At 35.1% G+C, this 25,259-nt stretch overlaps 2 protein-coding genes and 2 long non-coding RNA genes across 6 annotated transcripts in view; 1 reads left to right on the forward strand and 3 right to left on the reverse strand.

Annotated features, from left to right (window-relative positions):
• LOC149616227 (uncharacterized) overlaps positions 1 to 25,259 on the forward strand; it is a 236,414-nt gene that overhangs the window by 102,816 nt on the left and 108,339 nt on the right. The gene's annotated exons all lie outside the window — the stretch shown is intronic.
• On the reverse strand, positions 13,542 to 15,328 carry LOC149616233 (uncharacterized). Of its 2 annotated transcripts, none has more exons than XM_089857007.1 (2): positions 14,908 to 15,328; positions 13,542 to 14,633 (listed from the first exon to the last, which is right to left on the reverse strand). In XM_089857007.1, exon 2 carries the CDS (start codon positions 14,309 to 14,311, stop codon positions 13,733 to 13,735), a length of 579 nt encoding a protein of 192 aa, XP_089713133.1. In that variant the 5' UTR covers positions 14,312 to 14,633; positions 14,908 to 15,328; the 3' UTR covers positions 13,542 to 13,732. The 2 variants fall into 2 exon arrangements, with proteins under 2 accessions (XP_089713133.1, XP_089713134.1); XM_089857008.1 differs by having other exon boundaries at positions 13,542 to 13,940; positions 14,034 to 15,328.
• On the reverse strand, positions 15,529 to 16,079 carry LOC149616234 (uncharacterized). The gene is made up of 2 exons (XR_016375854.1): positions 15,924 to 16,079; positions 15,529 to 15,855 (listed from the first exon to the last, which is right to left on the reverse strand). It is a non-coding gene; the product is annotated as an uncharacterized LOC149616234 (long non-coding RNA).
• On the reverse strand, positions 18,167 to 21,016 carry LOC149616235 (uncharacterized). Its single transcript, XM_089857123.1, has 2 exons — positions 20,780 to 21,016; positions 18,167 to 19,315 (listed from the first exon to the last, which is right to left on the reverse strand). Exons 1-2 carry the CDS (start codon positions 21,010 to 21,012, stop codon positions 19,111 to 19,113), a joined length of 438 nt encoding a protein of 145 aa, XP_089713249.1. The 5' UTR covers positions 21,013 to 21,016; the 3' UTR covers positions 18,167 to 19,110.

Genomic DNA, 25,259 nt, shown 5'->3' on the forward strand with positions numbered 1-25,259 from the left:
GCATAAAATATTATCAAACCAAGAAGCGATATCTAGTTTACTATGGAGAAGGCTTAAGATGTCCAAGTATTCGTGCGCCATAGTCCGAGTCCCCCTTTCAGAAAACGAGGGGGAGGGCGAAAAAGGAGGCCGGACTATTCGCCTCTCCTCAGTCGGAAAATACGTGAATTTCGTTATTCGCGTCGCGTGAGTTTACAAGAACCAATGAGATACTGTTTGTAATTTAGAGGCGGGGATTAACTCCTGACCTACGTTTGGACTGGAGATAAAGCTAGAAATGTGGTGAATTTAGACCTTCTCCCTAATAAACTAGATATCGCTTCTTGATCAAACTAAATTATAATAGCCCTATTCGGCGAATTTTAGAAAAGCTAATTGGTTAACGTACCGTAACAAAATAGATTTTTAGTAAATTTATAACTATCAATCATAATTTTTTAACAATAAAGAAAATAAACAGTATCAAACTGATAACTAAAAAACCGATGTTAAGACTTCTAACATAGCGACGATTGTTGATGCGATTGATCCAATAACAATGATGCCCACCGGTAGATAAAACTCTTTAACTTCAGTAAAATATTCCTCGTCTTCCGGTTTCGCCCACTGGAAACAGTCCCAAGTGTATTTAGCCATGATGCTTTTGATTTCATATGATTTGGTTTCAAATGTTCGGTAGAGTCTGTAAGAAAAATATAAATTAACGTAACAAAGTTTCTGCTCAGTCAGTCCTCTGAAAAGCATTACAAATGAGCATTTCTTTAGCAATGCATACCCAACATTTATCTTTTCCATGCACCACTTTGAGAATCCCCAACGGAATGGCATTACAGTCAGTGAGTTGTAGACGCTGTTCTTTGACATGTAAAGGTAGTCCTTCTTCTCTTTGAAGTGTTCAATGAGATAGTGGATGTCAAAATTGTAATAATACGGGAACGGTAGGAGAAAAACGAATTCCGCATCGATTATCACCTCCGGTGTTCTTTCAAGGGCCTCCATTGCAGTCATAAATATGCTGTTCATTGTTTCTGCTGTTTTGTAAATTGATTTCATATTTGGGTCTGCTGAAATCTAAGAAGAAGTAGAAAATTTTTAAACTTCTACACGTGGGTAGATAAATTTTTGTTTAGTTTCAGTTCGCCGATATTTTTGAAAATGGCAGTCGATAATTAATGCAAAAGTATAAAGTCAAATGCCGAGTTGCGCAGAAGAAAGACCTCACATATTTTCCCCATTGCTCCCAATGACTAGAAATTGTAAGCCCCTCCAGCATATCATTGCCCTCCCCGCCGATATTTTTAAAAATGACAGTCGAAAATCAATGCAAGAATATGAAGTCAAATGCGGAGTTGTGAAGTAGAGAGACCTCATATTTTTCCCCATTGCCCTTAAGGACTTGAAACTGTAAACCCAGCATATCGTTGTCCTCTCCTTCTATATGTGCTTCTAGAAAAGTCTAAACGTACCCAATCTGGGGTTTTTCTTTATAGGTCAAAGTCTTGGTCTGCTTATGGTGAACCTTTGGCCTTGATAGAAATTTTTCTATTCAAAGTACTGCGCATAAAACTTGTGCTGCGCATGTAATTTCAGTCTCGCCTCTGATCTCTCTACTTTTTAAGATCACTGGTGCATTTGTGTTGCTCTTGCCTCTATAGCGAGACCTATTGCGAAAACCTGTATACTTTTTGTGTCTCTGAAATATCAACCCTGCCACATCACAACGATTGTCAGAGTCAGACATCCTATAAAACTTCATTGTTCGAGTTCTTTCCTGGCTTCATCTTTACTGACTTAGACGTTTTGGAATGATTCAAATTCATACCCACGCAGATTTACGCTTTTAAAAAACTATAGTCGACCGTAAACTATGATTCACTTACTTGAAACATGTAATATATTGGAGTTCCGTAATACACAATTGGAATGACTTTGGGATTAGCTGCAACATCCTTCATGTCATCCAGAGTAGTGTATTCGATGGGGATATTCGACTTTTGGAAACAAAGCAAGCCATTTGTCAAGAAAAAACAAACCAAGAGCCATGTTGCAAAAGCGAGACTACCCAAAGTAGTCGCTGGATTTATCAGGGCATCTGTAAACGGTATTAATTTAGTTTGGGCGTAGATATTTCCAATGCCTAAGTATGTAGTTTCGTCATTGTGCATGGGGGCAAAATGAAAGAGATTTCTGCGCCATCTCTTTTTTAATGGCCTTCTGAAATTGTCTTGTCTTCCTTTGTTGTGTAAGATAAGGGACTAGAAGAATCGAGGTTACCAAATTCTTCACTTTGCTAAAGTGAATATTCTTGATAACACACCAACGATTGGCCCTCTGAATTTTCCCTCCAAAATGTGAGACGCTCGCGGCGGTAGGCGGCTGAACTAGATTCAAGCACCCGCGTCCGTATTCCGCGGCTTTATGTTGAGGGGGAGGGGTAAGAAACGTTTTTGGAACTCGACCAAATTTTTTCTCTCTAGTGTAGGTGCGATGGAAGCGGCATAAAATCCTCAAATTGGTTCACTATAGTGCCAGGATCTATAACCAATGCTAGAGCACTTAACTTCTAGTCTCTTATCGTACTTTTGGTTTGATACATAGAAAGAATACCAAGAAAAAAACCCTTTAAACTTAATTGTATGAAGGATTTAATCGAATATATTAATGACCCATTCTTATGGAGAGTTACAATATTTCTCGACTGTTACTTTTGAATAGAATAGCTGGTGACAATTTGAAAGCAAGGTCAAGTTGTTCACGTAAAGCGTCTTTGGATCTCTTTATTTTCTCGGTTTTCTCCTTCAAATACAGAGTGGCTACTACTCCGATTAGAATAATTAGAGTTGTAAATACAGTCTGAAATTATTTAAATCATTTGAACTTTATTCGCAAAATTTTCGCTCCCGAGAACTAACGAAACATACGACATCGTCCATGACAAATAGCTTTGAAACCAGTCCTAATGGTTTTTCCTTTGGATTCATTGAAACTAGCTTCACTTCATCAAGGTAGAAGCCTGCCGTATATTGCACTATTTGGAAACGTTCCCATGATGCGTATTGTTTTGATACGATACAATCGTATCCCTGTAAGAAAATTACATTAAATTTTCAAATAACTTGAAGTGAATGTTTGCTGATTTCTAGTTTCTTTAGACTAAATAAATTATTGATTTGAAAATACTTAATTCGTCTGTTATAAGTTTAAGTTCCTTATCTGGATTCATGCCCACACCATCATCAGGCGTTTGAACATTTATTCTGAAAGAGAATCAAATTTAATTTATTGTGGTGAATATTTCAATCCGCGGAACTTGCGTTTTGTTGCAGCTTTTTAGCAGAAACAAAATTCGTTCAGCCCAGTCTTTGTATATTGGTATCGTGTCTTGCAATAACTTGAAAAATAAAGGTGTCTATTTAGCTAGCACTAGGATACCACATAAAAATCAGTTTATACCGGAACTACTTGAACAGTGGCGATATTTTCGTCTTGGCTTGAGTTCATGCTCAAATTTAGCAGGTTTTATTTATAGTTCTTTCTATAAAGTCCCGTTGACTATGATTGTTTTATTCTACCCAAAAAGAATGGAGTATGGATGCTGTGCAACGCGATGTCCCGCAGTGAACCTGTAAATACTTTGGATTAGAGTCATTTTGATTTCAAAAACTATTCCAACATTAATAGAAAAAATCTGTTTTGTTATATTGATATTGGAGTCGGAGAGCACGAAATAGTGTTTACAGGTTTGGTAATAAATCCATGAATGCATAGTGCTAAGCTGATATAGAAGAATCGCAAACTTTAGTCCTAAACTTCATTAAAAAATTCACAGAAGGGTTTTGGCGAAGCGCGCGTAATGGCTTTTTACTGTTTATGCAAGTAAACACTGAGAAAACATTTGAATGTTAAAACACAATAATAGAAAGATAAGGGTAGCCGCATTTTCACCCCTTCAACATTGATTTATGTTCCGAACTAAGCTTGTCAGATTATTGTTTTTGCTTCGCAAGCAGCCATTGTTTTCAGGTTAAATGTTGGTACAGTAGCGTTGCTAGAGTTTAAAATCAGGGGGGGGGGGGCTTAATCTGGGCAAAAAATTTGAAAGTTGTTATAGGAAATTAATAACTAAATAGGTACATTGGAACATTTGTAGACCTTTAATTTGTGTCAACGTGAAATTATTCGTATTTTAAAGATATACAAACTTTTTTTGATAAATAGTACGGAACCGAGTTATTGACTATGAGACAATTGTGGATGAAAGAATTTCACTCGTCTTAAGTTTAGTTTTCGTTTGCTTTTAGTCCCCACTACTGTTATTGAAATTCGTCTCTATTAAGATGAAACTTGACGAACTTATCACTTCATTGCTACAGAATTTTAGGGGGCTAAGAGCAAATTTTCGGTAGGGTTTACGGAATATTTTGAGGAGGCTAACTTTTACGCACATCTTGGGTAAGGGATTATACGTATAACCACTACCCCTGTTAGAGATAACAAAAGGTCATGGTGTAAATCATTTGTGCCTCTGGGGTAAGTACAACAAGACGATCATGCCTAATATAAAGATACGTCTTGTTTCCTTCGAGGTTCCATTTCCATGCATATGATAGGCTAAGACATTTTTCTATTTCATTCGGGCATATGAAAAATTACCATTGCATTTGAAAATCATGTTTCCGTCTAAGAAGATACAAGCAAAAAAAGCGTGTTGTGGCTTTTTCGTCAAGTTTGACCAATCAGCAATTAGTAGACAATTTAGTCCCACCGTGTTTCCTGTTTTTAAATTTTGAAATATCTCGAAATTGGTTAACTATATAGGCACTGCACAGCGCACATAGCCTGCCGTTTGACTTTGTGATCATTTTGAATTGTTTCAGACGAAAAACGTTTTACCGTATATTTTGACAAAACACTTGTGTTCTATAATTGCTTTAAATCTGGTAACATTACACTTATTCCATTTGATACATTACTCACCTAACAGCACCAAATTGTCACACACGCGTTGAACATGTTGACAAGGAAGAGTCAAGTTCCCTTAGGAAATTCAAACTTACTTTTCCTTGCATCATTTTTCTTCTCATGCCACGTATTGCTTATCGACTTACTATGTTCAAGTTATCAATACATTTGCGTAAAAAATTGATCTCCGTAAATAACTTGTCTTTTCAAATATTAACCCAATCTTTTGGGTTTCAAGCATTTAAAGCGAGGGCAACTACTTTTTGCTACACTGAGTTTTTGTGTGTGCAGTATGAATACCAAGGCCCTTCACTAAATTATCTAACGATTAAGTTTGGCTTATTTTTTCCATACCATTAGTCTGCTTTGAAGAAATCGTTAAAGGGTTCGTAGTTAATTTCGACTACTATGATATTTTTTAATATTTCCAAATAATTGAAAAAGTTAAAATTGGTTCTAATATATTTTATTTGAAAATTGATATTTAAATTTGCACAAAGCCCGCCGTTTGAATCGTGATTATGTTATGATTCTCGCATTCTAGTAGCAAATATCTATTGCTTGAAACTGGCATAACAGTGCGCTTTCCTTAAACATTTCTTGGTGAAAATTTAAACAGTAAATATTGAAAAATATATTTCCAAAATCATAAGATTTTTTCAAATTCTTTTGTATCAAATGTTTCCATAAAAACATTATTGATCGATTTGAATGCTACTATCTCTTTAAGTTATACTCGACAAAGAAATAGACGGAAAAATTTCGTAGCTTTCAAGTACGCTACTTTCCCAAACTTGGGAAACCTCAAGATTAACCAATTAATACGCCTTTTTCTAGTACACCGCGTAACATTTCAAGTGTCGTATGTCATAATTACCAAGTTTAATGCGTATGTAGGGCTGTATTATATTAAAGACATGCAAGAGATTAATCAATTTTGGACCAAATACTAACAACAGCGAGAAGGCTTTTTCATTGAATGTACAGCGTACTTGTTTTAATACCTAAATCACTTAACACAAGCAGGGATAGATTTAATTATAGGAGTAGGAATAGAGAACAGAGTAATCTGGGCGCGTATCAAAGTCCCGGACCCCATTCCCCGGACGGGAGGGGGTATAAAGGAGGAGTCCAGAGGTATAAAGAAATTTCTCGCCGTCAACGTCAGCAACGTCATCAAAACGTAGGTTAAATGAGCCAATAAGATAATTTAAACTTTTCGTACGTGTTTGAGGGAGGGGTTCTATGCTGGGCTATGAGTGGGACTGAAGTAAATACTAACCGTTCTCCATTCCTACTTCTAAAATTAAATCTATCCCTGGCGCAAGTCTTACTTCATCATACTGCATTTTTGGAAACTTTAGCAAGATGTGTATTGCAAAATTCAACAGGGTTATTAATATGTGGTGAAAATTTCAAACAAATTATTTTCTATTATTATTTTATAAAATTTAAATTTTCTGAAGGGTTTTCATAGATTTCACGAAAAGATTTTTTTTCCTTAAAATATCACAGGAAAGTTCGTTCCTTGAAGGCCTTTTATGGGATTTTCTTAACTTCAGACAATTCTTTTCTTTGTCCACTCATCTTACACTTTTAAGTTCTTTGTTTTCAAAGACAGTTTTATTACTAACATTTGTGAAGATTAATAGAATAAATGTCGAAGCAAAATAATTACAGTGTATAATAACTATTCTGTGTGTGTTGTATTAAGAGTAAATAGGTAAAACCGTCCTAATCTATTAAAAAGTTAAGATTAACTGCGATGAACTAGTTCGGTAGGGTAATCTATCCATCTATAAAGCCACGAAGAAATTTGAGGCGATTTTAGAATCGATAATTGATTAAAGTACATACATTCAGTATCAAATTAAATTTGAATAAATGTATAATTAACAATCGCTGCTAGTCATTAGAATTTTTCTTCAACACAGCATAAAATATTATCAAACCAAGAAGCGATATCTAGTTTACTATGGAGAAGGCTTAAGATGTCCAAGTATTCGTGCGCCATAGTCCGAGTCCCCCTTTCAGAAAACGAGGGGGAGGGCGAAAAAGGAGGCCGGACTATTCGCCTCTCCTCAGTCGGAAAATACGTGAATTTCGTTATTCGCGTCGCGTGAGTTACAAGAACCAATGAGATACTGTTTGTAATTTAGAGGCGGGGATTAACTCCTGACCTACGTTTGGACTGGAGATAAAGCTAGAAATGTGGTGAATTTAGACCTTCTCCCTAATAAACTAGATATCGCTTCTTGATCAAACTAAATTATAATAGCCCTATTCGGCGAATTTTAGAAAAGCTAATTGGTTAACGTACCGTAACAAAATAGATTTTTAGTAAATTTATAACTATCAATCATAATTTTTTAACAATAAAGAAAATAAACAGTATCAAACTGATAACTAAAAAACCGATGTTAAGACTTCTAACATAGCGACGATTGTTGATGCGATTGATCCAATAACAATGATGCCCACCGGTAGATAAAACTCTTTAACTTCAGTAAAATATTCCTCGTCTTCCGGTTTCGCCCACTGGAAACAGTCCCAAGTGTATTTAGCCATGATGCTTTTGATTTCATATGATTTGGTTTCAAATGTTCGGTAGAGTCTGTAAGAAAAATATAAATTAACGTAACAAAGTTTCTGCTCAGTCAGTCCTCTGAAAAGCATTACAAATGAGCATTTCTTTAGCAATGCATACCCAACATTTATCTTTTCCATGCACCACTTTGAGAATCCCCAACGGAATGGCATTACAGTCAGTGAGTTGTAGACGCTGTTCTTTGACATGTAAAGGTAGTCCTTCTTCTCTTTGAAGTGTTCAATGAGATAGTGGATGTCAAAATTGTAATAATACGGGAACGGTAGGAGAAAAACGAATTCCGCATCGATTATCACCTCCGGTGTTCTTTCAAGGGCCTCCATTGCAGTCATAAATATGCTGTTCATTGTTTCTGCTGTTTTGTAAATTGATTTCATATTTGGGTCTGCTGAAATCTAAGAAGAAGTAGAAAATTTTTAAACTTCTACACGTGGGTAGATAAATTTTTGTTTAGTTTCAGTTCGCCGATATTTTTGAAAATGGCAGTCGATAATTAATGCAAAAGTATAAAGTCAAATGCCGAGTTGCGCAGAAGAAAGACCTCACATATTTTCCCCATTGCTCCCAATGACTAGAAATTGTAAGCCCCTCCAGCATATCATTGCCCTCCCCGCCGATATTTTTAAAAATGACAGTCGAAAATCAATGCAAGAATATGAAGTCAAATGCGGAGTTGTGAAGTAGAGAGACCTCATATTTTTCCCCATTGCCCTTAAGGACTTGAAACTGTAAACCCAGCATATCGTTGTCCTCTCCTTCTATATGTGCTTCTAGAAAAGTCTAAACGTACCCAATCTGGGGTTTTTCTTTATAGGTCAAAGTCTTGGTCTGCTTATGGTGAACCTTTGGCCTTGATAGAAATTTTTCTATTCAAAGTACTGCGCATAAAACTTGTGCTGCGCATGTAATTTCAGTCTCGCCTCTGATCTCTCTACTTTTTAAGATCACTGGTGCATTTGTGTTGCTCTTGCCTCTATAGCGAGACCTATTGCGAAAACCTGTATACTTTTTGTGTCTCTGAAATATCAACCCTGCCACATCACAACGATTGTCAGAGTCAGACATCCTATAAAACTTCATTGTTCGAGTTCTTTCCTGGCTTCATCTTTACTGACTTAGACGTTTTGGAATGATTCAAATTCATACCCACGCAGATTTACGCTTTTAAAAAACTATAGTCGACCGTAAACTATGATTCACTTACTTGAAACATGTAATATATTGGAGTTCCGTAATACACAATTGGAATGACTTTGGGATTAGCTGCAACATCCTTCATGTCATCCAGAGTAGTGTATTCGATGGGGATATTCGACTTTTGGAAACAAAGCAAGCCATTTGTCAAGAAAAAACAAACCAAGAGCCATGTTGCAAAAGCGAGACTACCCAAAGTAGTCGCTGGATTTATCAGGGCATCTGTAAACGGTATTAATTTAGTTTGGGCGTAGATATTTCCAATGCCTAAGTATGTAGTTTCGTCATTGTGCATGGGGGCAAAATGAAAGAGATTTCTGCGCCATCTCTTTTTTAATGGCCTTCTGAAATTGTCTTGTCTTCCTTTGTTGTGTAAGATAAGGGACTAGAAGAATCGAGGTTACCAAATTCTTCACTTTGCTAAAGTGAATATTCTTGATAACACACCAACGATTGGCCCTCTGAATTTTCCCTCCAAAATGTGAGACGCTCGCGGCGGTAGGCGGCTGAACTAGATTCAAGCACCCGCGTCCGTATTCCGCGGCTTTATGTTGAGGGGGAGGGGTAAGAAACGTTTTTGGAACTCGACCAAATTTTTTCTCTCTAGTGTAGGTGCGATGGAAGCGGCATAAAATCCTCAAATTGGTTCACTATAGTGCCAGGATCTATAACCAATGCTAGAGCACTTAACTTCTAGTCTCTTATCGTACTTTTGGTTTGATACATAGAAAGAATACCAAGAAAAAAACCCTTTAAACTTAATTGTATGAAGGATTTAATCGAATATATTAATGACCCATTCTTATGGAGAGTTACAATATTTCTCGACTGTTACTTTTGAATAGAATAGCTGGTGACAATTTGAAAGCAAGGTCAAGTTGTTCACGTAAAGCGTCTTTGGATCTCTTTATTTTCTCGGTTTTCTCCTTCAAATACAGAGTGGCTACTACTCCGATTAGAATAATTAGAGTTGTAAATACAGTCTGAAATTATTTAAATCATTTGAACTTTATTCGCAAAATTTTCGCTCCCGAGAACTAACGAAACATACGACATCGTCCATGACAAATAGCTTTGAAACCAGTCCTAATGGTTTTTCCTTTGGATTCATTGAAACTAGCTTCACTTCATCAAGGTAGAAGCCTGCCGTATATTGCACTATTTGGAAACGTTCCCATGATGCGTATTGTTTTGATACGATACAATCGTATCCCTGTAAGAAAATTACATTAAATTTTCAAATAACTTGAAGTGAATGTTTGCTGATTTCTAGTTTCTTTAGACTAAATAAATTATTGATTTGAAAATACTTAATTCGTCTGTTATAAGTTTAAGTTCCTTATCTGGATTCATGCCCACACCATCATCAGGCGTTTGAACATTTATTCTGAAAGAGAATCAAATTTAATTTATTGTGGTGAATATTTCAATCCGCGGAACTTGCGTTTTGTTGCAGCTTTTTAGCAGAAACAAAATTCGTTCAGCCCAGTCTTTGTATATTGGTATCGTGTCTTGCAATAACTTGAAAAATAAAGGTGTCTATTTAGCTAGCACTAGGATACCACATAAAAATCAGTTTATACCGGAACTACTTGAACAGTGGCGATATTTTCGTCTTGGCTTGAGTTCATGCTCAAATTTAGCAGGTTTTATTTATAGTTCTTTCTATAAAGTCCCGTTGACTATGATTGTTTTATTCTACCCAAAAAGAATGGAGTATGGATGCTGTGCAACGCGATGTCCCGCAGTGAACCTGTAAATACTTTGGATTAGAGTCATTTTGATTTCAAAAACTATTCCAACATTAATAGAAAAAATCTGTTTTGTTATATTGATATTGGAGTCGGAGAGCACGAAATAGTGTTTACAGGTTTGGTAATAAATCCATGAATGCATAGTGCTAAGCTGATATAGAAGAATCGCAAACTTTAGTCCTAAACTTCATTAAAAAATTCACAGAAGGGTTTTGGCGAAGCGCGCGTAATGGCTTTTTACTGTTTATGCAAGTAAACACTGAGAAAACATTTGAATGTTAAAACACAATAATAGAAAGATAAGGGTAGCCGCATTTTCACCCCTTCAACATTGATTTATGTTCCGAACTAAGCTTGTCAGATTATTGTTTTTGCTTCGCAAGCAGCCATTGTTTTCAGGTTAAATGTTGGTACAGTAGCGTTGCTAGAGTTTAAAATCAGGGGGGGGGCTTAATCTGGGCAAAAAATTTGAAAGTTGTTATAGGAAATTAATAACTAAATAGGTACATTGGAACATTTGTAGACCTTTAATTTGTGTCAACGTGAAATTATTCGTCTTTTAAAGATATACAAACTTTTTTTGATAAAGAGTACGGAACCGAGTTATTGACTATGAGACGATTGTGGATGACAGAATTTCATTCGTCTTAAGTTTATTTTTCGTTTGCTTTTAGTCAACACTACTGTTGTTATTGAAATTCGTCTCTACAAAGATGAAACTTAACGAACTTATCACTTTATTGCTACAGAATTTTAGGGGCTAAGAGCTATTTTTCGATAGGGTTTGCGGAATATTTTGAGGAGGCTAACTTTCAAATTTGGGGGGGGGGGGGGTGTTATTGCTCCTCAAAAAAAGGGAAAATATCAGGGTTGTTTGATTTAAATCAGTTTGATTTAAACCACTGATTTAAATCATGATTTAAATCTAGCGATTTTTTTAAAAAAATCATTTGATTAAAATCAAGAATATATTTTTATTTTTAAAAAATGTTTTCTAAGATTCCAAGAAGTAGTTTAAGAAACTCAGAAGAAACTTAACTAGAAAAGACCTAAAATTAAAACTTACATTGAAATATACCAAAACCATGATTGGTTTTGGTATATTTCAATGTAAGTTTTTCCCAGCACTCCAGTTTGTCTTCTTGGAATGGCTAGGAAATGAAATAGCGGTCAAGCTAGACTTTTTATACAAGCATTTGAATAGTAATAATATCCAATAGCTGCTTAAATGTCATGATTATTTTGCTTTTGGTTAATTTTGACTCAAAAGTTTTCATGTTGGTAATTTACTATCTATTAATTCAATAAGAATCAAAAAAATCAAATCAATTAAAATAAAAAAAATCCGATTTAAATCAAAAAAATCGATTTTTTTTTTTTATTTTTTTGAAAAAAATCAAAAAAGTCAACAACCCTGGAAAATATAACCACTACCCCTGTTGGAGATACCAGAAGGTCATGGTGTAAATCATTTGTGCCATTTAATGGAAAACCGCTGGGTTTGAAGCTAATTTCGACTACTATGATATTTTTTAATAGTTCTAAATAATTGAAAAAATTAAAATAGGTTCTAATATTTTTTATTTGAAAATTGATATTTAAATTTGCACAAAGCCCGCCGTTCGCATCGCGATTATGTTATGATTGTCGCGTCCTAGTAAAAAATATCTATTGCTTGAGACTGGCATAACAATGTGATTTCCTTAAACGATTCCTGGTGAAAATTTAAACCGTGAATATTGAAATAGATATTTCTAAAATCATTAGAAATTTATATATGAAAGATGTTTTTCAAATTCTTTTGAATCTAAATGTTTCGATCTAAACATTATTGATCGATTTATATGCTGCTACCTCTTTAAGGTATACTCGAAAAAGAAATAGATGGAAAAATTTCGTATCTTTCAAGTACGCTACTTTCCCAAACTTGCGAAACCTCAAGATTAACCAATAAATACGCTTTTTTCTAGTACACCACGTAACATTTCAGGTGTCGTATGTGATAATCACCAAGTTTAATGTGTATGTAGGGCTATATTATATTAAAGACATGCACACTTCGAGATTAATAAATTTTGGACCAAATACTAACAACAGCGAGAAGGCTTTTTCATTGAATGTAGAGCGTACTTGTTTTAATACCTAAATCACTTAACGCAAGTCTTACTTAATCAAGCTAAAGGCCTGCCGCATACTGCAGTTTTTGGAAACATTAGCAAGATTCGTATTGCAAAATTCAACTGGGTTATTAATATGTGGTGAAAATTTCAAACAAATTATTTTTTAATATTATTTTATAAAATTTAAATTTGCTGAAGGGTTTTCATAGATTTGACGAAAAGATTTTTCTTCCCTTAAAATATCACAGGGAAGTTCGTTTCTTGAAGGCCTTTTATGGGATTTTCTTAACTTCAGACAATTCTTTTCTTTGTCCACTTATCTTTGTTTTCAAAGACAGTTTTATTACTAACATTTGTGAAGATTGATTGAATAAATATCAAAGCAGAATAATTACTGTGTGTAGTTATTCTGTGTGTTTGTTGTATTAATAGTAAATAGGTAAAATCTATTTTATTAAAAAGTTAAGATTAACTGCGTTGAACTAGTTCAGTAGTGAAACATTTTCATCTAGAAACCGACGAAGAAATTTGAGGCGATTTTAGAATAGATAATTGGTTAACGTATATTAAGTGTCGAATTAAATTTTAATAAATGTAAAATTAACAATGACTACTAGTCATTAGAATTTTTCGGCAACACAGCCTAAATATTATAAAACCAAGAAGCGATATCTAGTTTACTAGGGAGAAAGTATAAGATGCCTAAGTATTCGCGCGCCATAGCGCCATTCGCCCTTTAAAAATAAAAGGCGACGTAAAAGGAGGCCGAGCTATTTCGTCTCTCCTCAGTCGGATAATTGGTTTTTTGTTTTGTCATTCGTGTCACGCTGACGTGAGTTTTCAAGAACAATGAGATGCTGGTTGTGATTTAGCAGCGGGCCTACGTTTCTAGAAATGTGGCGAATTTATAACTTCTCTCTAGTAAACTAGATATCGCTTCTTAATCAAACTGAATAATAATAGCCCTATTCGGCGAATTTTAGAAACGCTAATTGGTTAACGTATGTACAGTAACAAAATAAATTTTAGTAAATTTTAAACTGTCAATCCTAATTTTTCAAGAATAAAGAAAATAAACAGTATCAAACTGATTGTTAAAAAATCGATGTTAAGACTTCTAACATAGCGACGATTGTTGATGCGATTGATCCAATAACAATGATGCCCGCCGGAAGATAAAAGTCTTTAACTTTAGTAAAATATTCCTCGTCTTCCGGTTTCACCCATTGAAAACTGTCCCAAGTGTATTTAGCCTTGATGCTTTTGATTTCGTATGATTTGGTTTCAAATGTTCGATAGAGTCTGTAAGAAAAATATAAATTAACGTAGCAAAGTTTCTGCTCAGTCAGTCCTCTGAAAAGCATTACAAATGAGCAGTTCTTTAGCAATGCATACCCAACATTTATCTTTTCCATGCACTGCTTTGAGAATCCCCAACGAAATGGCATTACAGTCAGTGAGTTGTAGACGCTGTTCTTTGACATATAAAGGTAATCTTTCTGCTCTTTGAAGTGTTCAATGAGATAGTGGATGTCAAAATTGTAATAATACGCGAACGGTAGGAGAAATACGAATTCCGCGTCGATTATCACCTCCGGTGTTCTTTCAATAGCCTCCAATGCAGTCATAAATATGCTGTTCATAGTTTCTGCTCTTTTGTAAATTGCTTTCATATTTGGGTCTGATGAAATCTAAGGCGAAGTAGAAAATTTTTAAACTTCTACACCTGGGTATCCATTTTTGTGTAGTTTAAGTCCGCCGATATTTTTGAAAATGGCAGTCGAAAATTAATGCAAGAACATGAAGTCAAATGCCGAGTTGTGCAGTAGAGAGACCTCACATTTTTTCCCCATTGCCCTTAACGACTTGAAATTGTAAACCCAGCATATCGTTGTCCTCTCCTTCTATATGTGCTTCTAGAAGAGTCTAAACGTACCCAATCTGGGTTTTACTTTATAGGTCAAAGTCTTGGTCTGCTTATGGTGAACCTTTGACCTTGATAGAAATTTTTCTATTCAAACTACTGCGCATAACAAGGTCAGACTTTGCGAAAACCTGTAAACGTTATGTGTCTCTGAAATATCAACCCTTCCAGATCATAACGAGTGTCATAGTCAGACATTTTATAAAACTTCATTGTTCTAGTTCCTTCTTGGCTTCATCTTTACTGACTTGGACGTTTTGGATTGATTCAAATTCATACCCAGACAGATTTACGCTTTCAAAAAACTATAGTCGACCGGTCGACCGTAAACTATGATTCACTTACTTGAAACATGAAATACATGGGAGTTCCGTAATACACAATTGGAATGACTTTGGGATTAGCTGCAACATCCTTCATGTCATCCAGAGTAGTGTATTCGATGGGGATATTCGACTTTTGGAAACAAAGCAAGCCATTTGTCAAGAAAAAACAAACCAAGAGCCATGTTCCAAAAGCGAGGCTACCCAAAGTGGTCACTGGATTTATCAGGGCATCTGTAAACGGTATCCGTTATTTTGTGCGTAGATATTTCCATTGGTCTGCTATAGCAGATATAGTTTCGTCATTGTGTATGGGGGCTAAATGAAAGAGAATTTTGCGCCATATCTTTTTCAATGGCCTACTACCATTGTCTTGTCTTCGTTTGTTGAGTAAGATAAGGGACTAGAAGTATCGAGGTTACCAAATTCTTCACTTGGCTAAAGCGAATATTCTTGATAACACACCAACAGTTGGCCCTCTGGTAACGGTTTCTGAATTTTCCCTCCTAAACGTAAGATGCTCGCGGCGGTAGACGGCCGAACTAGCACCCGCTTTAGGTTGAGGGGAAGGGGGTAAGAAATTTTTTTGGAACTCAACCAATATTTTTCTCTCTAGTGTAGGGGCGATGGAAGCGGCATAAAATCCTCAAATTTGTTCACTAGTGCCAGGATCTATTACCAATGCTATAGCACTTAGCGTCTAGTCTCTTATCGTGTTTTTGGTTTTATATATAGAAATAATTCCAAGAATAAACCCTCTAAACTTGTATGAATGATCTACTCGAATATATTAATGAACCATTCTTAATACTCGACTGTTACCTTTCAATAGAATAACAGGTGACAATTTGAAAGCAAGGTCAAGTTGTTCACGTAAAGCGTCTTTCGATCTCTTTATTCTTTCGGTTTTCTCCTTCAAATACAGAGTGGCTACTACTCCGATTAGAATAATTAGAGTTATAAATACAGCCTGAAATTAATTAAATCGTATGAACTTTATTCGCAAAATTTTCACTCTCGAGAACTAACGAAACTTACGACATCGTCCATGACAAATAGCTTTGAAACCAGTCCTAATGGTTTTTCCTTTGGATTCATAGAAACTAGCTTCACTTCATCAATGTAGAAGCCTGCCGTATATTGCACTTTTTGGAAACGTTCCCACGATGCGTATTGGTTTGTTACGATACAATCGTATCCCTGTATTTTAATGAAAATTACATTAAATTTTCAAATAACTTGAAGTGGATGTTTGCCGATGTCTATATTCTATTTGACTATTTCGAAGGTTCATTTGAAAATATCCCCCCTCTATGCATTGTAAAGGCGTTAGATAAGTGGCAATAAGTCGCAAGATGACTTGGTCCAATTAGCTAGCTGAACTTTAAACTTTAAACTTTAATACTTAATTCGTCTGTTAAAAGTTTAAGTTCCTTATCTGGATTCATCCCCACACCATCTTCAGGCGTTTGAACATTTATTCTGAAAGAGGAATCAAATTTAATTTATTGTGGTGAATATTTCAATCCGCGAAACTTGCGTTTTGTTGCAGCTTTTTAGCAGAAACAAAACTCGTTCAGCCCAGTCGTTGTATATTGGTATTGTGTCTTGTAACAACTTGTAATATAAAAGTTTTCATTTAGCATCTCGCTAGGATACAATTTAAAAGTAAGTTACTACCGGAACTGTTTGAGCAGTGACGATATTTTCATCTTTGCTTGCATTCATGTCCGTTTTTCAATAATTATGTACTTCTCGAAGTCGGCTTTGTCCCTACATAGAAACATCGAGAAACTGTTTGTGGTGAATTTTGCTAGCCTGCACAAAGAAGATACTGGTGCTATGCATCGCGACTTCTATAAATTAATTTTTGAAAGAAAAGTGTTTTTCTTAAAACTATTTCATTTTTGAGAGAAATTACTATACAAATGCAGTTTTACTTTTGGGATAAAAAAAGCGTTTTACTTTCTATACAATATCCAAATCAAATGGATAGAAAGCGTATCTAGTTTTAGGGATAAAGACGCTTGTGACGTACAAAACACGGTTTATTTGTAACTAAAGCCAGATCGACTATTTTCTAAGCACATAGAGGGCAAATTGAAATTGCACCATGTACTTTAGCTTAATTCCAACTCTTTTTATGAATTTTTAAAGACAACAAAAACTTAGATGAGACCGCTTCTTATTCGCAATCCATTCGCCATTCAATAAATTTGCATTACATCGTTAACTTTACATATCACCGAAGCTATTTTATGGGATACTAGACTTTTGGCATTTAGGGATTAAAATTCCATTGTATTTCTTTAATTGCTTTAAACTTACTTTTCCTAGCATCCTTCTTCTCTCCTGCCACTTTTACCTATTGATTTCTTGTGTTCAAGTTATCGAAATATTTGCAGTAAAAATTTGATCTCCGTATATAACTTGTATCTTTTCAAATATTAACCCAATCCTTTGCTTTTCGAGCATTTATAGCGAGGGCGACTGTTTTGCGCGATACTGAGCAATATTTTGAGTTTTGTGCGTGCAGTAAGAAATTTAAAACTCTTAACTAAATTATTTAGCTTATTACGTTGGCTTTTATCCCCATACTATTACCATTAGTCTGCCTTGAAGAAATCGTTAAAGGGTTCGCAACTAATTTCGACAACTATAATATTTTAACAATTCTAAATAACTGAAAATATGAAAATTGTATCTAATCAATTTTCTTAGTTGAAAATTGATAATTGAAATCGTTTTACTTTGCGATTATTTTATAACTGTCGCCTTTTAGGCCTAGTAGAAAATATATTTCTTGAAACTGACATAGCTTTCTTTTAAAATTTGATGATTAATACACAGATAAATATTTTTTAAATCGTAAGAAATCTATGTATCAAAGTTTTTTTCAAATTAATGCGGATGAAAATGTTTTGATCAAAATATTATTGATCGATTGATATGCTACTATCCCTTTAAGGTACTGAAAAAATAAATATATACCCTTTAGTACAGTACTTTCTTAACTAACTAAACCTCAAGATTAATCAATTATACGCCTTTTTCTAGTACACCGTATGTAATTTAACGTGAGGTGAATGAAAAATACCCAGTTTAATTTTTAAGTATGGCTATATTATATTAAAGCCAAAGAAACCTGAAGAAAAATCAATTTTGGAGCAAAAGTTAACAAAATCGAAAAGGGGTTTTCGTGGAAAGTACATCGTACTGGTTTTAAAACCTAAACCACTTACGTAAAGTCTTACTTCATCAAGATAAAACCCTGCCGTATACTGCAGTTTTTGGAAACATTTGCATGATGCATACTCAATCGAGTTATTTGGCAGTGAAAATTTAAAATAAATTCTTCTTTCGGATTATTTCTCAAAATTTAAAGTTGATAAGGCCAGGGATAGATTTAATTTTAGAAGTAGGAATGGAGATCGGTTAGTATTTACTTCTGTCCGACTCATAGCCTAGCATAGAGCCCCTCCCTCCAACACGTAACGAAAAGTTTAAATTATCTTATTTGCTCACTTAAACTACGTTTTGATGACGTTGCTGAAGGGGACGGCGAAAAATACGTTATTCCTTTTTACCTCTATCGCTATAACCCACCTCTCCTTTCATACCCCTCCGTCCCTTGAAAGAGGATCCGGGACTTTGACGCACGAACAGACTACTCTGTTCTCCATTCGAACTTCTAAAATTAAATCTATCCCTGATAAGCCTGTGTTCGTTTTTTAAAAATATTTACAGATTTTGACGAAAAAATGGATATTTTTCCTTATAATAACAGGGGAAAGTTCGTTCTTTGAAGGAAATTCACGGGATTTTCTTTAACTTAAGCCAGTTCTTTTTCTCCATTAATATTACCCATTTAAATTATTTTTCTTCAAAGACAGTTTTTATAAAAAAAAAATCGTTAGGAGTAATTAAGTTAATATCAATGTACAATAATAAGAGAGTTTGTTGTGTTAATAATAGAAAAATAAGGAATGAACAAATGTTCTTTCAAGCTCAGATCAATTGCGATTAACTAGTTCGGCAGTAAAACATATTCAGCTATAAAGCAACGAAGAAATTTGTGCGAATTTTAGAATAGCTAATTGATAATCTCAGGTACAACATGTATACAGTAGCAAAATAAATTTAAATAAATGTATAACTAGCAATTGCGACTAACAATCATAATATTCGGCAACACATCATATAAACTATATCAATTAGAATATTACTATGCCGATGTTAAGACTTCCAATATAGCGACGATTGTTGATGCGATTGATCCAATAACAATGATGCAGGCCGGCAGATAGAACTCTTTTAGTTCAATAAAATCTTCCTCCTCTTCTGGTTTCGCCCACTGGAAACTGTCCCAAGTGTATTTAGCCTTGATGCTTCGAATTTCGTATGATTTGGTTTCGAATGTTCGGTACAGTCTATAAAGAAAATACAAATTAACGTAACAAAGTTTCTTCTTAGTACAGTCCTCTAAAAATCAGCAAGTTAAGGTGAAGGATGTCGACACTGTATCCTCTTAATACTTGATTTACGTAACATGATTCTTCCCAGGGACCCAGGATTATCCTTTTGTTTCCTATCCTCATCATCAAACTTCAGATGGACATCGCGTGGTGGGGTGAATTCTATAACTGTTTGGTACTAAATCCTCAGCAATCAACCCACAAACCTCGTCTTGACGTTAGTTAGACTTTAATAGAGTAATCGCAAATATGATTCAGTTTGATAGTAACCTTGCTCGAAATGTTAAGGGATGTTAGGAAGAATCATGTTACAATTACCCTTTCTTGTTTCACACTTCTATTATATATTTTCTGGTTATAGCATCACTTATGAGCAGTTCATCTATCTATATCTATATAAATCAAAGTCCTGACTGACTGACGGACTGATAATCAACGCCCAGCCCAAACCGCTTGCCGTAGAAGGCTGGAAATTTGCAGGAATGTTACTCATAAGTAGTAGGCGCGTACTAAGGAAGATTTTTCTAATCCGCCACGTTCTAAAAAATGGTGCCTAGAAATGTAAAAAATCTCCTCTATGCAACAAAATCCGCGCGATTTAACCGATTTCGCAAATATTTAGTACAGGTTTGCTTTATTCTATAGACGGGCTGAATGGTCTTTCGGGTTCTTTTGTTGCCATCTTTTTAAATGGCGGCCATAAATTAAAAAACCCTTTTTTTATGGAATAATGTCCACGTGAAAAGTAATAAAAAATGTCCCGACGGGCTGACGGGCAAGGCCGAGTGCCTTCGCTCCTAGGGTGCTACAAAAATGTTAGTCATCAGTAAAAATCTACCCATTCTTTTATATCATTTTGATGGAAGTTCTTATTACACACGAGCGCTGCCGCGGGCAACAGCTAGTTTCTGTATAAATCAAAGTCCTGACAGACTGACTGATAATCAACGCCCAGCCCAACCGCTTGTTCTAGAAGGCTAAAAATTTGCAGGAACGTTACTCATAAGTAGTGGGCGCGTACTAAGAAAGATTTTTCCAATCCGCCGCCATCATAAACAATGGCGCCTAGAAATGTTAAAAATCTTCTCTATGCAACAAAGTCCGCGCGTTTCAACCGATTTCACAAATATTTAGTACACTGGTTTCCTATAACCTATAGACGGGCTGAATGGTCATTTGGGTTCGATTTGTTGCCATCATTGTTAATGGCGGCCAGAAATATAAAAGCCCCTCTTTATGGAATAATGTCTGCATGACAAGTAATAAAAAATGCCCTGGCTGACGGGCAACGCCGAGTTCCTTCGTTCCTAGGGTGCTACAAAAATATTAGTCATCAGTAAAATCTACCCGTTCTTTATAACATTTTGATGGAAGTTCTAATTACGACGACGCGGGTAACAGTTAGTTAGCAATACATACCCAACATTTATCTTTTCCATACACTGCTTTGAGAATCCCCAACGAAATGGCATTACAGTAAGTGAGTTGTAGACGCTGTCCTTTGACATATAGAGGTAATCCTTCTTTGCTTGGAATTTTTCAATGAGCAGGGTCACGTCAAAATTGTAATAATACGGGAACGGTAAAGGCAAAACAAATTCCGCATCTAATATCAACTCCGGCGTTCTTTCAAGCGCCTCCATTGCATTCATTAATATGCTATTCATTGTTTTTGCTCTATCGTAAATTTCTTTCATATTTGGGTCTGCTGAAATCTATGAAAAAGTTTAAAATTTTTGAACTTCTATACCTGGATAGGTAAAATTTTTATGATTTCATTTCTTCTCTCATCTTAGAAAATGGCACTTGGAGTTTAATGCCTAGACACTCTTAATGTATTTAAAAGTTCTATATTGATTTTTCTTTCAATCTGTTTTCGTCTTGGAATCTGGTGCTCACCGAAGTTGGACTCAGAAACGCCTATTTTTCCTATGCTTCGCAATGCTACTTCTCTTATAGACCTTTTCGATGTAAAAATGGGGCTAAACAACACTCGGTATCGCTCCTCGCGACAAAAAAGGGGTTAAATAAATAACCGTCTCTGCGCACTCTCTCTGGGAAAAAGCCTTGGTCTGCTTATACTGGATCTTTGGCCTTGATAGAAATTTTTCTATTCAAACTACTGCGCATAAAACTTGTGCTACGCATATAATTTTAGTCTCGCCTCTGATCTCTCTCACTTTTGTGTTGCTCTTGTCTCTATAAGTGTCTGACTTTGCGAAAACCTGCATGTATACTTTTTTGTCTATGAAATATCAACCTTGCCACAAGTTGCCAGATAACAACGAATGTCGGAGTCAGATATCTTATAAAACATCATCGTTCGAGTTCTTTCTTGGCTTCATCTTTACGGGGTCGACTAATCTGCAGGTCCTCTGAATGTCTGAAATGCAGTCCACGGTAGGAAACCTACTATTTGTAGTATGCAGGTTCGGTTCACATTTACAAATATAAGAAAGCAATTCTAAAATTCACTGCCTAACATACAGTCGAACAAAATTAGAGTTTCAACTCTGAAATCTATTGACTAAAATGCAGAACTCTGAAATGCAGTCCTCGAAAATTATTAATTACAACTCTGAAATCTTTTGGCTAAAACGCAGTACTCTGAAATGCAGTCCTCGAAAACTATTAATTTCAACTCTGAAATCTCTTGACTAAAACGCAGTACTCTGAAATGCAGTCCTCGAAAACTATTAATTTCAACTCTGAAATCTCTTGACTAAAATGCAGTACTCTGAAATGCAGTCTTCAAAAATTAATATTTTGAACTCTGAAATCTTTTGACTAAAACACAGTACTCTGAAATGCAGTCCTCTAAAACTATTAATTTCAACTCTGAAATCGGTTGACTAAAACGCAGTACTCGGAAATGCAGTCCTCGAAAACTATTAATTTCAACTCTGAAATCTCTTGACTAAAATGCAGTACTCTGAAATGCAGTCTTCAAAAATTAATATTTTGAACTCTGAATTCTTTTGACTAAAACGCAGTACTCTGAAATGCAGTCCTCTAAAACTATTAATTTCAACTCTGAAATCGGTTGACTAAAATGCAGTACTCTGAAAAGCAGTCCTCGAAAACTATTAATTTCACTCTGAAATCTTTTGACTAAAAGGCAGTACTCTGAAATGAGGTCCTCGAAAATTATTAATTTCAACTCTGAAATCGGTTGACTAAAATGCAGTACTCTGAAAAGCAGTTTAGTCAACCGATTTCAGAGTTGAAATTTATTATTTTCGTGGACTGTTTTTCGGAGTACTGCATTTTAGTCAACCGATTTCAGAGTTGAAATTTATTATTTTCGTGGACTGTTTTTCGGAGTACTGCATTTTAGTCAACCGATTTCAGAGTTGAAATTAATAGTTTTAGAGGACTGCGCATTTCAGAGTACTGCGTTTTAGTCAAAAGATTTCAGAGTTTATATAATAATTTTCGAGGACTGCATTTCAGAGTACTGCATTTTAGTCAAAGGATTTCAGAGTTGAAAATAATAATTTTCGAGGACTGCATTTCAGAGTACTGGGTTTTAGTCAAAAGATTTCAGAGTTGAAATTCGGATTTTTTAGGACTGCATTTCAGAGTACTGCATTTTAGTCAACCGATTTCAGAGTTGAAATTAATAATTTTCGAGGACTGCATTTCAGAGTACTGCGTTTTAGTCAAGAGATTTCAGAGTTTATATAATAATTTTCGAGGACTGCATTTCAGAGTACTGCATTTTAGTCAAAAGATTTCAGAGTTAAAAATAATAATTTTCGAGGACTGCATTTCAGAGTACTGCATTTTAGTCAAATGTTTTCAGAGTTAAAAATAATAATTTTCGAGGACTGTATTTCAGAGTACTGCGTTTTAGTCAAAGGATTTCAGAGTTGAAAATAATAATATTCGAGGACTGCATTTCAGAGTACTGCATTTTAGTCAACCGATTTCAGAGTTGAAAATAATAATATTCGAGGACTGCATTTCAGAGTACTGCATTTTAGTCAACCGATTTCAGAGTTGAAATTAATAGTTTTAGAGGACTGCAGTTCAGAGTACTGCGTTTTAGTCAAAAGAATTCAGAGTTCAAAATAATAATTTTCGAAGACTGCATTTCAGAGTACTGCAATTTAGTCAACCGATTTCAGAGTTGAAATTTATTATTTTCGTGGACTCCTTTTCAGAGTACTGCACTTTAGTCAACCGATTTCTGAGTTGATATTAATAATTTTCGAGGACTGCATTTCAAAGTACTGCGTTTTAGTCAAAGGATTTCAGAGTTGAAAATAATAATTTTCGAGGACTGCATTTCAGAGTACTGCGTTTTAGTCAAGAGATTTCAGAGTTGAAATTAATAGTTTTCGAGGACTGCATTTCAGAGTACTGCGTTTTAGTCAAAAGATTTCAGAGTTGAAATTCGGATTTTTTAGGACTGCATTTCAGAGTACTGCATTTTAGTCAACCGATTTCAGAGTTGAAATTTTTTATTTTCGTGGACTGCTTTTCAGAGTACTGCATTTTTGTCAAAAGATTTCAGAGTTAAAAATAATAATTTTCGAGGACTGCATTTCAGAGTACTGCGTTTTAGTCAAAGGATTTCAGAGTTTATATAACAATTTTCGAGGACTGCATTTCATAGTACTGCATTTTAGTCTAAAGATTTCAGAGTTAAAAATAATAATTTTCGAGGACTGCATTTCAGAGTACTGCGTTTTAGTCAAAGGATTTCAGAGTTGAAAATAATAATTTTTTAGGACTGCATTTCAGCGTACTGCATTTTAGTCAACCGATTTCAGAGTTGAAATTCGGATTTTTTAGGACTGCATTTCAGAATACTGCATTTTAGTCAAAAGATTTCAGAGTTTATATAATAATTTTCGAGGAATGCATTTCAGAGTACTGTATTTTAGTCAAAAGATTTCAGAGTTAAAAATAATAATTTTCGAGGACTGCATTTCAGAGTACTGCGTTTTAGTCAAAAGATTTCAGAGTTGAAATTCGGATTTTTTAGGACTGCATTTCAGAGTACTGCATTTTAGTCAATCGATTTCAGAGTTGAAATTAATTATATTCGAGGACTGCATTTCAGAATACTGCATTTTAGTCAAGAGATTTCAGAGTTGAAATTAATAGTTTTCGAGGACTGCATTTCAGAGTACTGCGTTTTAGTCAAAAGATTTCAGAGTTGAAATTCGGATTTTTTAGGACTGCATTTCAGAGTACTGTATTTTAGTCAACCGATTTCAGAGTTGAAATTTATTATTTTCGTGGACTGCATTTCAGAGTACTGCATTTTAGTCAACCGATTTCAGAGTTGAAATTAATCATTTTCGAGGACTGCATTTCAGAGTACTGCGTTTTAGTCAAAAGATTTCAGAGTTTATATAATAATTTTCGCGGACTGCATTTCAGAGCACTGCATTTTAGTCAAAAGATTTCAGAGTTGAAACTATTTTTTTTCGACTGTATGTTGGGCAATGAATTTTAGAATTGCTTTCTTATATTTGTAAATGTGAACCGAACCTGCATACTACAAATAGTAGGTTTCCTACCGTGGACTGCATTTCAGACATTCAGAGGACCTGCAGATTAGTCGACCCCATCTTTACTGATCCAAGACGTTTTGGAATCGTTCAAATTCATACCCATGCAAATTTACGCTTTAAAAAAACTAAAGTTGACCAGTCGACCGTAAACTATGTTTTACTTACTTGAAACATGAAATACATGGGAGTTCCGTAATACAAAAGTGGAATGACTTTGGGATTAGCTGCAACATCTGTCATATCATCTAGAGTAGTGTATTCGATTGGGATATTCGACTTTTGGAAACAAAGCAAGCCATTTGTCAGGAAAAAACAAATCAAGACCCATGTTGTTAGTGCGAGTGTACCCAATTTAGTGCTTGGATTTATAA

The sequence above is a fragment of the Phalangium opilio genome, unplaced genomic scaffold, assembly GCF_054372755.1.
Source record: "Phalangium opilio isolate 3A_F unplaced genomic scaffold, DU_Popi_V2 ptg000217l_1, whole genome shotgun sequence".
NCBI lineage: Eukaryota > Metazoa > Arthropoda > Arachnida > Opiliones > Phalangiidae > Phalangium > Phalangium opilio.

What these genes read in the sequence shown, in the direction of transcription:
- LOC149616233 (XM_089857007.1), bottom strand. Translation starts at nt 14,311, where the DNA reads ATGAAAGCAATTTACAAAAGAGCAGAAACTATGAACAGCATATTTATG.
- LOC149616235 (XM_089857123.1), bottom strand. Translation starts at nt 21,012, where the DNA reads ATGAATGCAATGGAGGCGCTTGAAAGAACGCCGGAGTTGATATTAGAT. An exon ending in ATGGAAAAGATAAATGTTGG is followed by an intron (nt 19,316 to 20,779) that starts GTATGTATTGCT and finishes TTTTCTTTATAG; the next exon opens with ACTGTACCGAACATTCGAAA.